The sequence below is a fragment of the Corythoichthys intestinalis genome, chromosome 8 (genome assembly GCF_030265065.1).
Source record: "Corythoichthys intestinalis isolate RoL2023-P3 chromosome 8, ASM3026506v1, whole genome shotgun sequence".
NCBI lineage: Eukaryota > Metazoa > Chordata > Actinopteri > Syngnathiformes > Syngnathidae > Corythoichthys > Corythoichthys intestinalis.
The window spans coordinates 26411862-26427899 of record NC_080402.1 but is presented as its reverse complement, the minus strand read 5'-3'; the positions used below and the strand labels follow the sequence as shown (position 1 = coordinate 26427899).

At 37.6% G+C, this 16038-nt stretch overlaps 1 protein-coding gene across 14 annotated transcripts in view; it reads left to right on the top strand.

The window, feature by feature from the left end:
- Positions 1 to 16038, top strand: part of adgrl3.1 (adhesion G protein-coupled receptor L3.1) — a 301163-nt gene that overhangs the window by 245224 nt on the left and 39901 nt on the right. For all 14 annotated transcript variants that reach the window (XM_057843335.1, XM_057843334.1, XM_057843322.1 and 11 more), the window contains 3 exons: positions 313 to 489; positions 1436 to 1645; positions 13015 to 13235. In XM_057843335.1, coding sequence (XP_057699318.1) covers positions 313 to 489; positions 1436 to 1645; positions 13015 to 13235 — 608 coding nt within the window. The remainder of the gene's footprint in view (positions 1 to 312; positions 490 to 1435; positions 1646 to 13014; positions 13236 to 16038) is intronic.

The following is a 16038-nucleotide window of genomic DNA, read 5'->3' as shown; positions in this document are numbered from 1 at the left end:
CTCTGAAGTATGTTCCTGTTAGCTCCTTTAAATCAGGGCTAAATATGCTAGGGTGTGTGGAGGGACATGATCGCCTACTTTGAACAACATCACACTTGAAGAAGAAAAACGCTACCGTTTACCACAGCTTGTTCAGAACTGCCCATATAATTCAAATGTCAAGTTATACGACTTTTGCTTTTCATTCATCTGTTGGTTCCCTTTCTATTTACAGTCTTGATAATTTAATGTGTTTTTGATTGTATGTGATGGAAAGCACTTTGAATTACGCTAAACAAATAAATTTACCTTGCCTCCCATTCCTCTTTTCAGCATTCCGAAGAGAACTTCAATCCTAACTGTTCCTTCTGGAGCTACTCCAAGCGCACCATGACAGGGTTTTGGTCTACGCAGGACTGTCGACTGTTAAACACCAATCGTACCCACACCAGCTGCTCCTGCACTCACCTCACCAGCTTTGCCGTGCTTATGGCCCATGTCGAGGTCAAGGTAGGCGGTTCACTTGGGTTGGGACTGGCAAGCAAGATTCTGGAAAGAATCATGACACAATTTGATATGCAGGCAAATAGCTGCAGTAACACATCTTAAAAATGAGGAGTTGGGTCCACAACATCTGGCAAATGGATTTACAACTCTCTAGACTCCAATACTTAGTTATCATACTTTGGAAAGTTTTACAACGGGCTTGAAAAATTCATAAGATATCCTGATCTTAATCTGATGTTACCATTGTTATTATTTCAAAAAGCAAACATATTTTAACCTATTTTTCAATCTAGCTATGTACAATACAGTCCTGATTCTTAAGGCAACTGCATGGTACACAAAAAACGGGTAGAGAAACCAACAGACACACGGATATAATTGCAAAGAGACTGCAGACACTTTTTATTTAGTAAATGGCTTCATATCAATAAAGCCATCAAATTCAACATTTCTATTCATATTCTTTCCCAAAAATGAGATGGCCAAGAGTTTTCTTGTTTATTTAAAAAACCATAAACAAGCGGAGTTACATCTCTCCTACACTTTGTGACATACGTCGTTTTAGCACCGTGTTTTCTATTATATAAATATGCCGTCATCCATATGGACTCATGCCCTCTCAGCCAAAGGACAATTTTTTTCATTTCAAAGAGAGGTCAGTGTCAGGGCACGCTTACTTGGCGGCCGTATGTGAATGCAGCGTGAGGTTTTGAGCAGTATATCGATCACACCGCTTTTGTGTTGAACACAAATCAGCTTGCCAGCTTGCAGGACACTGATAGATAGAGCAGGAACACCTGTGCAACGCTGTGTAACGCCCCGACTCTGAACGCTCAATGACACACAGCCAGACTGCCATCTTTCACGGCAGGGAGGGTCATTTCATGTCACTTTTTCATATTCTGGTAAAATATATCATATTTGTGGTTTTATCTTCTATTTTTCACAGAAAGCAGACAGTATTCACGACCTGCTCTTGGATGTAATCACCTGGGTGGGCATCCTCCTGTCCCTGGTCTGTTTGCTCATTTGCATCTTCACCTTCTGCTTTTTCCGCGGACTGCAAAGCGACCGCAATACCATCCATAAGAACCTTTGCATCAGCCTCTTCATTGCAGAGTCGCTTTTCCTGGTTGGAATCAACAGAGCAGATCAGCCGGTAAGGAAAGACACAAATAACAGACATAAATAAGCCCCGTTTACGCATATAATCAGAGTTTCTATGGTGTGCATGACGCACACACATACGGTCAGTTTGCCCCGACTATCGGCCCTGGAATCAATATTAAAATATATTAATTTGCTGTACAGAAAGAAAGCCAAGCATTCTCAAGTTTAGTCTTTTTTTCCATTTTATTTTTTTATGACGTGGTCAAGCCCGCCTCCTGCTTAAAAGCTATGCTCAAGCTACAGTATGCACTAATTGTAATGCACAACTCCATCCCTGCTGTCCTCCCTGCCTCTCTAACGCTTTGGTGACGTAATTGTTGCATCAATTCTGTTTTGGGAGACTTGAGAGTATAGACCTTGACGCATGTGGCCCAAATCGGATTTAAAACCACATACTTTGAAAGTGACCTAGATCGGATTTGAAAACATCCACTTTGATGAGACAGAAAAACACGAAAAAAATCGGATTTGTGCATTAAACCTGCGGTATGAACCTAGCCTAACTTCATTGTTTGTTTAATGCTGTCATTCTTCGTGTTTTAACATTGAACATTGATAGATTGAACCCGGACATACTGGTAGGATAGATGTAGGAAAAGCAACATAAAAAATGAACTTTGCTTCAGTTTTATTTAGAAATAGAAAAAAATATTCCAGGAGGAATGTTTGGCTGTTCTGTGGTTAACATACAGAAAAGGACATACAAAATCAAAGCCAAATAGAACTAATTGTGAATAACAATAGAGTACAAAATACAGCATGTTCAAGTTGAACATTGCTGTATTTTGTTCACGTTTGAACAGTTTCATGCACATTTGTAGCGTCAACTTTTTATATGGCTACAGCCGACAGTACAACCAACGCACCAGTAGATGACCCCCAAATTCCTGACAAATGAAGCTTTGAGTAATGAACCAATTTACAACACAATGGGCCAAAAGTAGTGATGTAATGAGGTGCGCCGAGTTATCGAAGCGTGCGTCGAGTAATGAAGGGATGTTTCCGCGAAGCGCGTGCCGAGGCTCGCTTCATTTATGGGAGGTTCCAAAAACGATGTCGTCTGAAGCCTCGCCGGCCAGCTGTACCACGTGATTGCTACAGGGAGTGCTTTAGATTTTAACTTTTGGTTTGACAGCTCGCTACAGTACTTAAACACCTCTAGCTGCATTCAAAATGTGGGTGTAGATAGTTGTGGATAGTTTGGAGGGTGAAAGGTTTAGGAGTGAGGAGAGAATTTGGGAGCGGTACAATACTCCACGTTTTTTCACTTCACACAGTCGGTTATGGTTCCCATTAACAGCGATAAGTGAAGGATAACTGTATATGGCGGAAAACACTTAGGTGACTTGAAGTTCCACTCTGAGACCCCCAATTTGGCCAAATTTTAAAACTTTCCGATATGCACGTGTGAGACATCATTGGAAAGCTTAAAAATCTCAATTTTCTGTGGGAAAAAAAATTTTTGAACAGGAGGGCATTTAAAAAAAAAAAAAAAATTAAACATAAAAAACCCTATCTGGAGGTGAGAGCATGCGAGAGCAGAATTACAGACGCCATGACTTTATTGAGATATTATCGCGTACTTACATTGTTTCGAACCAAAAACTCCAAGTAGCATGTATCACTGAGTGTCAAGACACAGCTGTGAATGGCCACAGCTGGATTTTGGGGGGGATTTTATGGGTGAAACATGGTAATATAATAAGGGTCCTGATGCAGAAATCGCAGACTTCAAGGAGTGGTCGAGATGTCCTTTTTCATATATTTACCCTTTTAAACATTTTTTAAAAAATTTTCTTTGTTTGGATCGATTATTTATCATCTAACATATCGGCGAAAATGCGACAGTAAGAAAAAAAATACAATTAAGAGATAGTTATGAGGTAGATATCCGTGACTTTTTTACAGACACCATTTCTTTCATTGTGACGTAATTTGTTTAAAAGTTTAAAATATGCGTGGGAATCATTTTTTAAAGTTTTTTTTTTTTTTTTTTAAACAAAATATTAGACATCAATGAATGATTCTAAGCTAAAAATGGCAAACATTGTGAATAATAAATATAATTAATTACCTTCGTTTTATGGCTGAGTTGAAACAAAAGTGGTTGCGCGGCGTCTGTAAACGGGGATTTCCAGGGTAAATCGGACACATTAAAAATAGTTCGGGGACTTAATGTGCCATGAATCTGCTATGGCAGCATATAGACATGTTGTTCTGTCAAACACAACAGTTGTTTTGGCTTAAAATACAGCAGTTTCTATTAAAGAGGAGTGCAAGAGCAGAAACTGCTTTTTCAGTCTTGTCGGTGTTTTCTGCCATATACATATGTGATACTCCATGTACATAGAGGATTTGGTCAAACAATATTTTTTAAATGAATTTATTCCTAACAGACACACACACACACACACACACAAATCAATGGAATACTCATGTGGTTGAGACAACTTACTGTGATCATACACTTAACCAGTAGGTGGTCCTGTCCTCACATGAAGCTTCGAGAAATGAGCCCTTTCTCGGACCAATTGGCTCAGGTGGTTCAATGCCTCACGAAACTTCATCTCACCATCACTAGCCAAAAGGGTTCAAAGTTCCACTTCATTTGGACATCACTACTGACGGGCGCAAACAAATTAACAAAGAGCATGGACACCAACATGAAGCAGGCTTTGTCTTACTAAAATGTTATTTTCAAATGTTTTTAAAATATAAAATTCTATAGAAAAATGTGCCATATGTTCCTCATCCCTTCCATTTTGTATATATTTGTATTGGACTAGGAGCACAGGACTGCGTTTAGCATTTGCTTATAACAATGTGCTGCTTCAGTCCTGCTTCACTTGCTTCCATTAGACATCCACCCTCAGGATAGTATGAATATTTTTTTTAATCCAAAAATCCATTTGGTTCAGCCAAGGATCGTTATACATGAATTTCACTGCAGACTACATTTTACGAGCTACTCCATAAAAAACGCGCTCTACACATACAGTAGAAGCTAACCAGGCACATTGTGCCAATGCTGTTTTATTGTGTAAATTGAGTATGTTTGATATGTAAAAGGTTTAAATACATAACATGCAAATGATATGTATGTATTGTGTCCAGCAGCACACTTGTCCTTTTATGTTCATATTAAACCTGGGAAACTGGGTTCATATCTAACACAAGATAATGTTAATTTTTTTTTATTGTGGGTCACTGTGAAGTGAAGGCCTTTAATGGTTTTGATCTTATTCATCCTGCTCACTAATGCAGCGCTTTCCGTTGATTAGTGACAGCCAATGCTGGCCAGACCCTTTGCTAATCTCAATTGAACAGGCGGACATGATTCCAATAATTTCCTGTTGAATGAAATCATTGATTATGATTTGGCTTATGGCATTTAGATTGTAGGTTAATTTGGCAGTAAATCTAGTTTGCTGCAGCTATCTCTTTTGTGGGTCTTACCGCTGGAGAGAGAAAATCAAATACTTTATCAACCTGGTTGCTGACTCAGGAACTGAAATCTACATGATTTCAGATCATGTTTACCAATATACGTTAGTTGTACTGTATACCCTGCGAGATGATTACAGCAAAAATGTTAGGTGGAAAACAAATGTACAGTAAATCCTGTGTGCTCTTCATTCATTATATGCAATTACACTGCCAATTTATAATGTCTTGTTCAGATTTTTTTTTTTTTTAATCTAGTCAAATCATTTTCTCCATCTTGTTTTGAGTGTTAAAGACTGGTTAACAGATTAATGTGTCAGATGATTCCACTTACTTTAAGTAAACATTACCATTTGTTTATATTAAGCCCATACATCTAAAAGTTGGTAGTTTTTTTCTTTCAAGAAAACAATTATTTCAAATGTTTTGAACAATATATATATCTATATATATCTATATATGAAGATATAGGTATACAGTATATATGTAAATATATCTATTCTTAAATTAAGAACATTTCTGACAAACAAGCTTTATTCAAAGATTAAATACTGAGAAACAAGTTTTATTTAAAGATTAAATACACTAATTTATTTACATTTATTATTATTTTCAGCAAGTTATTTTACTTACCTCAAGAAATTTAAGTGAGTAAAATTTACTTGCAGCACTGGCAGATAATTTCACTTATTTCTCGTATATTTACACTGAAAACAAGGGAATTAAACTAGTTTTAAGGATGTGTGGTTTTGCAGTGTACATTAATATGGGAGTAATTGTATTCTGCATCCCATAAATCTCCAATTATTCTGTTTAATCACTTAATTACGTGATGGATTTTGTGACATTTGCATTGGTTTTGAGAACATGTTTTTAATCACATAAGATTGATTTTTTTGTTTTAGAAGATGATTACAAAATACTCTCAGAGAAAATAACTCAAATGCCTGGCTGGACTAAAAAATATATATTCTGTTTAATAACATTTATAATAAAAATATAACACAATAATCAGTTTCTTTAATTGCAAACATAACAACATGAACATTCAGTGCACCTTTTGTTTTAGAATCCGCTCTTTACTGAATGAAATCAAAACGAAAATACATTTTTCTATTGAAAAAGTAGAACTTGTTACTGTTTAAGACATATTTCAGCTATAAGTTTAATTGACTGAGAAATTTAATTGGCAGACTTTGTAATGAAAACATTGTATGAAGAGATTGTGAATAAAAAAAAAAAAAAGCCCTTCCAAAAAGCCTTAGGACTGTAATTTCCCAAATATAAGATGTAGTGCGTTTTACTTAAATATTATACACTTCCCCAATTTGCTGGTGTCCATGCTTATAAGATTTATTGTATTTTCTGCATTGTAATTTGTATCATATGAGGTTTTCCTTTAATAGATAACTTAGAATTTCAAGCTTTGAAGACATAAAAGGAGGCATGAGTGGATATGTCGGCATAAATTCTTGTGACGACTGATTGACATTTGCCGGCTGTAGGGGTGTATGGTGTATTATAGAAATTCTGAAAAATATGTAGATGATTTTTTTCGGATTACCAGCATTTTTATTGCATACAAAAATTGGGGTGTCCTTGTTTTAAATAGTTACACTGCAATGCAAATAGCGCAAATCTAGCACAATGGATAACTGACACAGCTTGAAATGGAAACAAAAACTGTTGTGTTTAACCACGAAATCAAATGTATTTATTTTTACATTTTTGCGTCTAACAACCAGGAACATGTCAAAGAAAGTTTCAGCCAATGATGTTTCATCACACACACACTAAGCAGCCACGATGGTCTGATAGCAAACATGTTACGTTAATTTGCAACATTAGACATTATTTTATTTGGCGACAATTTGACAGTCCAAAAGGTTACGAAAGTAAGAGCGATTACGCGCCTGTGTGACTTGGGGTACCACACAGTTCCCTTTCATGGTTCAATTTTCCTCCATGCATTTTTTATACGCTCCAGTTCGCTCGGCATAGAGTTGGGAGGGAGAGATCCCGCCACTGACCCAGTGCAGCGTCACAGCACCATGCTGTGCATGCTCTGTCCTCTCCCAGGAGTGAGGTATTGCCGTCTTCTATTTGTCTAATCAAAGAGTGCGCCCTTTGTCCACGTGATGCTCCTCGGAAAGTTCGGTTGGCGTAAAGTGAATGCTGAATTTTGCAAGTGTTGTTGCGAGGTAGTTCTCCAACCGGACCCTGGTACTCTTGGTCTAATGTGAAAGCGCCATAAGTCACATGAACGATATGAGGCGCAGAGTTTAAAGCGGCGGGAAAAAGTAGCAGCTTACAGACAGAAAATTATTGTTGAATTCACACGATTTTGGAAAGTACACCTCTTTTTACAAGCCTTGGTAAACAGCCACACAATAATACTGTACCTACGAATTATCACCCTAAATTTGTGATTATATTTTTACCAAAACTGTATGTGTATGTATTAAATGTAACCAGGGCTTTCAAAATTATTGCGTTAACAGGTGGTAATTGTTTTTTTAAAATTAATCACGTTAAAATATTTGACACATTTAACGCACATGCCCCGCTCAAACAGATTAAAATGACAGAACAGTGTCATTTCCACTTGTTACTTGTGTTTTTTGGTGTTTTGTCGCCCTCTGCTGGCGCTTGGGTGCGACTGATTTTATGGGTTTCAGCACCATGAGTATTGTGTAATTATTTACATCAACAATGGCGAGCTACTAGATTATTGTTTGATTGAAAATTTTACAAACTTAATTCAAACGAAAACATTAAGAGGGGTTTTAATATATAATTTCTATAACTTGTACTAAAATGTATCTTTTAAGAACTACAAGTCTTTCTATTCATGGATCGCTTTAACAGAACGTTAATAATGTAAATGCCATCTTGTTGATTTATAGTTATAATAAACAAATACAGTACTTATGTACAGTATGTTGAATGCATACAGTATATTCGTCTTGTGTCTTATCTTTCCATTCCAACAATAATTTACAGGAAAATATGGCATATTTTATAGATGGTTTGAATTGCGATTAATTGAGATTAATTTTTAAACTGTGATTAACTCGATTAAAAAATGTAATCGTTTGACAACCCTAAATTTAACTAATTACTGCAATTCATCCATGCAAGGTCATCTAAACATAAAACGTTTTGTTCAAACTGTGTGTAGGTAACATAGTTTTGTGATTTCCAAACATTTATTGATGGAATGCCTGCTTTTTCTCAATCTGGCAGCATCCTTCATCTCCTCCACAGAGTAGCATTGCATTTCGCCAAATGTCTATTAGGAAAAGCTTATAATTGTCAATGGTAGAGAGGAGAACAGTGTAAAGACATTGTCATTTGGAATTGTGTGCTTCTCTGTGACTGCTTGGAAGAGATCATATGTCCTTTTATGCACAGGAGCTGTTGTGCGTGCACAGAACACTCTCCCGTTAATTACCGGTGGCTACTCATGACCTCCATTAACATCGTCAGCGTCACTTAGCTTGTAGCCAGTTAAGCCAGTAAATCCATCAGGAAAACCAAATGACTCTGCATAAGCAGCACGCCCTTTTATATACCTTTGTGTGTGTAAGGCAAAACGTGCCGTCATTAGAAATGGAAATGAGTTACTCCCTGGCTCCCTAAACTCATTGTCTGTCAGACATTAGGCAATTGTCTCCCTCTGCAAGCGCTTTCATTATAAAAAGTCACACTTTGAGCGTTTTCATTCAGCGACTCTTTAGATCGCCATGGAAATGATGGCCCAAATCGCACAGATCATTCTTCCCTCTCCCTCTTTTCTTAAGCACCACTCTTTTCTTCCCTCCAAATTGCCACAATTGTTAATGCTGTTTTACACTCAGTGCTTCTCTTTTCATTTCCAAGTGCTCATCTATGCTGCTTTTTTTCTTTTGCATATGTTTTGTATATAATATACAGTATGTTATACAGTATATGTATATCGCACATTGCTTGTAGATGTAAAAACCACTGACTTACTTCGCATCGATGAGCAGGCTTCTTTTCATTCTCTTAAAAAAAAGAAACCACACTTCTTTTGACCTTTTGTCCTCTACCTGACAGGTGAAACTGGTTTTCTTAGTGTAAGTTGTGCACTATGTATGAGGAAGTACCTAAGTCTGTATTTCATATCCAAGATATGGTAATATACTGTAGGCTTGAACGATATATCGTTTGAACATCGCTATCGCGATGTGCGGATGAGCAATACTTGCATCACAAGGACGTGCAAAATGTATATATATATATATATTTTTTTTTTTTAAAACACGCAAACTCTTTTTTTCTGCTTCATGCTAGCACAGCGCCACAGCCTCTCACACATCCCTCCTCACCAGTGCAGCTCGTGGTTTGGTACTTATAGTTAACGATGATTGACAGGTTTGTAGCTTTGATCAGGCAGAGGATTGGTAGCTTTACGATCAAAGGCACAAATGTGTTATTCATTGTTTAGCTTGTTACACACTATCGGTAGTGTGCTGTGGTGTGTGAGAGAATGTTCTCAATTTGAGTGGACTAACTCAATGAAGCATTAAATAAAGACAAGCATTTTTTTTACGTTATTCTTGTTTAAAAATAATTCACATTATGAAGGCGGCAAAGTGGTTAGCACGTCCACCTCTGGGATTGTGGGTTCAATCCCGGGTCTGTCCTTCCTGTGTGGAGTTTGCACCTTCTTCCTGTGCCTGCATGTGTTTTCTACGGGTTCCTGTCGCATCCCAAAAAAATGTGCATGGTAACACTCCAAATTGTCTGTAGGTCTAAGTGTGTGTGTGTGTGTGAATGGTTGTATATCTATATGTGCCCTGCGACTGGCTGGCAACCAGTTCAGGGTGTAAGCTGCGTTCTGCCTGGAATTAGCTGTGATAGACTCCAGCACCTCCGTGACCCTCGTGAGGATAAGCAGTTCAGAAGATAAATGAATTATATAATTGTTATGAAGATTGATTAAAATTATGGTGTTACAGGTGATGCTTTAAAAAATGTGTGCGCATCATTTGTGCTGGTGCACCTTAAGAAAAAAGTGTGGCGCGTGAGTGCAACCAATGCAAAAAGTAAGTGTTGAGCCTTGGCAATATATGTCAAAATGGTAATTTTTTTCCAATATTGTTCAGCCCTGCTGTATCCCAAACAGAGCTATTCATGTTATCTGGTGAAAATTCTTCTAGTTTTAATATTGCGATATGAGATTGCAATTTGTCGCAAACCCCCCAAAAATCCCAATGATAGTTTTTTTCAATATCGTTCAGGCTGTTACAATCCGCGAACGCGGAATACAAGAATACAACAATTGAGGGGATGCGTACAAGGGTTTACTAATGCAAACAAAACAAAAACACGCGATCGCGAGAATAACAAAAGGGGTTTGTGACAAGAGGTCGAGGGGGATCAAATAATACTAGTCAGTGGGCAGCAAGCCAATAAGATAACAAAAATAACCACACTCAATACCTCCACAAGATAGAGGAATCACCAAACGAAAAAACTGTTGACGAACAAACTAACAAATCCAAGGAGCCTCGAAAGCACAAGTATTGAATGGCGATCAGCAACTATATATCTTGGCACCATTGTCCTGGATCACCGGCGTTATATACGAATGTTGATTAGCTTGAATTAGCCACAGGTGCGATCTCAGGAATGCCCACACAGTAACAAAACAAAATCTAACCAGCAGCAGAATGTGACACGTGCCTAATATTATTGTATAATAATTGTGCTTATTATCAAAACAATTATTTCTACTTTTTTTTATATTTAGCTCATGAACTACAGTGGTATAGAGAAGTATCTGAACCTTTTGGAATTTCGAACATTTCTGCATAAACTCACCATCAAATGTGATCTGATCTGTGTCAAAAACACACAGATATAAAAACAGTGTCTGCTTTAACTAAAACCACCCAAACATTTATAGGTTTTCATATTTTACTGAAAATAGCATGCAAACAATGACAGAAGGGGGAAAAATGAGTAAGTGAACCCTCTGCCTAAGCAGACTTAAAGAGCAATTGAAGCCAATTTTTACCAAACAATTTGTCAAGTGTGTGCCCAATCACTGATGAGTGGTATAAAGCTACCTTGCCCACTATAAAACACACACCTGGTTAGAATTGTCTTGATGAGAAGCATTGTCTGATTTGCATCACCGCTCGGTCAAAAGAGCTGTCTGAAGACCTGCAATGAAGGATTGTTGATTTGTATAAAGCTGGGAAATGATACAAAACCATCTCTGAAAGTCTGGATGTTCATCAATCGACAGTCAGAGAAGTTGTCTACAAATGGAGAGAGTTTGGCACTGTTGGTTCTTTCCCAAGGAGTGGCCGTCCACCAAAGATGACACCAAGAGTTCAGTGCAGAATACTCAGAGAGGTAAAAAAGAACCCTAGAGTCTCTGCTAAAGACTTACAGAAATCACTGACACAGTCCAATATCTCTGTGCACACATCAAGTATATGTAAAACTATGGCCAAGAATGGTGTTCAAGGGAGGACTACACGGAGGAAGCCACTGCTGTCTAAAAAAAAAAAAACATTGTTGCTCGTTTAATGTTCGTAAAAAGGCACTTGGACACTCTACAGAAGTTTTAGCAAAATATTTTGTGGACTGATGAAAAAAGTTGAATTGTTTGGGAGGAATTCACAACGTCATGCGTGGAGGAAAAATGGAACCGCACACCAACATCAACACCTCATCCCCACCGTGAAGCATGGTTGAGGGAGCATCATGATTTGGGGCTGTTTTGCTACCTCCGGGCCTGAAAAACTTGCAATCATTAATGGAAGAATAATTTCAAAATGTTATCAGGATGTTTTGCAGGAAAACCTGTGGCCGTCTCTCCGACAGTTAAAGCTAAAAAGATGATGGGGACTGCAACAAGACAATAATCCAACACACAGAAGTAAATCAACTTCAGAATGGTTTCAGAAGAACAAAATACACGTTTTGGAGTGGCCAAGTCAAAGTCCGGAACCCCATTGAGATGCTGTGGCATGACCTAAAGACAGCGATTCTTGCCAAACATCCCAGGAATCTGACTGAACTATAGCAGTTTTGTAGAGAAGAACAGGCCAAGATTAGTCCTGATTATGTGCCAGACTGATCTGTAGCTACAAGAACCGTCTGGTTGAAGTTATTCCTGTCAAAGGGAGGGGGCACAAAATGTTAAATGTGATGGTTCATTATCTTATTTTTGCATTGGATTGTTAGCATACTATCCTCATTAAAATATGAAAACCTATATATGTTTGGTGATTTTACTCGAAGCAGACACTATTTTATCCATCTGTGTGAGTTTTACAAAGATCAGATCACATTTGATGGTGATTTTATCCAGAAGTGTGTGAAATTCCAAAAGGTTCAATTACTTTGTCATACCACTGAATATGAGCCATTTCACTCTGAGTTCCTCTTTTAATTGATCATTTTGCCTCTTTCTCAAACACCCTTTTTGAATGGTGTTGCTTCGCTATTAAGTGTAAATCAGCGGCTGTGGCACCAGGTTGTCACGTATATTTTTTCACTCGTCTTGTTATGGACTTGTTGAGGTTAGGCAGCAGGCTCCATTAATGCTTCCTTGATGTAATTGAGTTGTCTGTAATTGTCACTATAATTTCGGTTGATTGGGAGTGTGCTGGCTTTCTATTCGGCTTACCTTCAACTCTCGTGCCAGTTCCAATATTGGGAACCGCATTTCCAGACCCTCATATTTCGCTCCTGTTTGGAATATGATAAACTTGTGCTATCGGAATGTGAGTCACAGCCAAAGTTGTTTTGCCTTTAAAAAAATAATAAAAATACTTTTCAAAACTGTACTGTACAGCCATCAATTTGTACGATGTAAGTGTTGTGTTTGTTATTACTTATTTTAAATCCTCTCCTCTTTTTCCTCACCAGATTGCTTGTGCAGTCTTTGCGGCCCTGCTCCATTTCTTCTTCTTGGCAGCCTTCACCTGGATGTTCCTGGAAGGGGTGCAGCTATACATCATGCTGGTGGAGGTGTTTGAGAGCGAACACTCCCGGACTAAGTACTTCTACCTGGCAGGATACGGCGTGCCTGCTGTCATAGTGGCCGTCTCTGCCACAGTGGACTACAGCAGCTACGGCACTGACCGAGTGTAAGCGATATGGCGGGATGATGGGGTGTGAAGGAAGGATGAGATGGAGGGAGTCTGCCTGCTGTCGTTTTGGCTGTGGCATTGAACTCTACAAGCGCTTGAAAAGTGTCACTACAGAGAGGCTGAGATGGGGGAGAAGCAGTGAAGTATGGCGGAAGAACAGCAAATAGAAGTGTGACTGCCTACAGGAGTACGATAATGTGGGAATATTGAAAGGGTGTGGATAGAAAGCTTGGTCTCTTTGTGTGCTGCAGATTTTTTCCCAGGAGGGAGTGTGCTGTCGTCAATGTACATGACGACACTAATGCATGTGCTTGACTGAGTTACTAGCTGAGTTCAAGAGAGAAGGCAGCCAACACCTCATTCATATGAAGCATATGCATGCGCCACATGCAAGAGTCAATCTCATGAAAGTTTGAACATGTGTAACCTTTATGCCTAGGAAAAGAGGCCACCATTTTATTCATAAAGGGCTCACGCAGTCACTGACCACAATCTTTTAAAACATTAGCTTGATAACATCGTGCAACTAAAAATATTTATTGATAAGCGATTACAGTAGCAAAAAAAAAAGAGCAGCCATCAGCTAAAATTATAATCGTTATAATAATTTGTGCTTTATTCGATACTGACATTGATAAGTCATAGAATGGTTGTAAGGTCGATTGATTAATTTAGCATATTGCAGCAATCTAAATAAACAAATATTAAACTACAGTATGTCAGAAGATGTGAGTTCAGGAATGACTATAAGAACAATCTGGAAACAAAAATCTGGTTAAAAAAAGATACATTATACCTGGGGTGCTTACATTTTTTTTTTTTTTTTTTTTTTTTGAGGATGGGGTAAAAAGCTAAGCTGCAATGTATGTTCTGAGCCATTAGCTTGTTAGCTTTGGGGGCACATACAAATATCAGCAGGAATATTGCACAACTAAACATAATTTAGCCTATTTTTGGCCTTTTAAATTTGTATTTTTTTTTAAAGCCGCGATCTACCCACACTAGCATTGCAATCAATATCTAGATTGCGATCGATGTAATGACCACTATGCCATACGAAGCACATTTTGAATAGCATTCATTAGAGCATGTGTGGTTTTCAAATTCGATATGTGAGTAATGGGACTCAATTTAATCCCATAGAGGTTGCAGATTGTGGGTCTTTTTTTAAAGCATGAGCACAAAAGCACGATTGTTGTTTTGGTTGCAGGTCTAAACTGAAATCCCAACAAGCAATCCTCCATTTTAACAGATAAGAGTCAAAATATTGTTGCAAAATAGCATTATTGTGAATGCTTATAGCTCGCTCATTTAAATTCATATAATCAGATTGTAGAGGGGTACTTAATGTTGTGGCTCATTTTATACAACAGTCAACAAACCTCCTTTTGGAAAAATGCTCCAATTGCACATACATGCTTTTCACGCTACAATGAAACCATTGAAAATGCACAGTACAAGTTTGCTAATGATGCACTGGGAAAAATAAGGACTGAGCATGAATGTTGCATTTTTCAAACTTTACACATTTATGTTAAACATTTAAAATCTCTTGCCGCAGTGCTTTATGAATAAGTGCTTCCATGCAGGCGGTGAACAATGACAGCACATTAAAAAGCTGTTTAATGATTCACGTTTTCACGCTGCTACTCTTGAGACTGTTAGTAAAGTTCAGCTTTCCACGAGGTAGGCATCACTCTGGAAGTTGGGCAAGCAGGAAAGGGTTGACTCTGATGTTGAAGGTGCACCAATGCCACTTACCTCAATATTTCATTCCTGGATAATCAATAAAACATGCAACTGGGTGGCTGGCTCCAGATGAATGTTCACAGGCTATGTACTATTGTGGGAGAGCTGACAGAATCCTTTTTATACAATTAGTTTTGCTGCTCTGTGGAAAGACAAAAATATATATACAGCAAATGACTGCGGCGTTTCGTCACAAACCAGCAAGATTCAAAAACATTGTTATTGTAATAATATATTTGAAGCAATTTATTAGAAAGCCTTTATTCATATGATCATCAAACCAAATAAAAACCTCTATTATCTTCTAAATCAAACCTGGCATGAGCCCAAAATAGTCCTTATTTTCACAAATTAAAAAATTCCTTAACAGTGTCAACAACAAAAACAGCATTTGTTTTTGAAATAATTAAATGTTCAACTGAATATTTTTCTTTCATTAGGTACAATTGAATCCTCAAATAAGGGTCAATACTATAGTAAAAACGTTTGCGATCACAAAGTATCACAGTGCTCAGTTTTTCATATTTTTGATATAGCAATTGACATGTATAGTTGTGGTTATGTGAAACTGCAATGTATCATATTTAAAGTCGTTGCTAATGCTTTAGTAATTAGCTAAAGTGGATATAAAAAGTGTACACTCAACTGTTCACATGCCAGGGTTTGTGATATAAAGCATTGACACATGGAAATCAATTTTAGAGTTAATCTCAATCAAAACTGAAAATTATAATGTATACCAAGGTCAAATTATTGAAATTGGAGTAAAATGTTTTGCTGTGCAAAATGTTTTGGCCAGTTGGTGTAATGATTCACCTAAAAAAGCCATGTCCCTGTTGTACATGTAACCCAAATTTATTGCATTATAAATCAAGATTTTTTTTTTTTTTTTGTAAAGGCACACTTTGTAGAGGCAAAACTTGAGTTACGCAACTCATTTATCAACCACCATATTGCAAATGGCACGGCTTTATGCCAATTTAAAAGGAAAAAAGGTTCGAAAACCCCCTATTGCTCCCCATATCTCAGTCATGTCCCATAATGAAGGTGG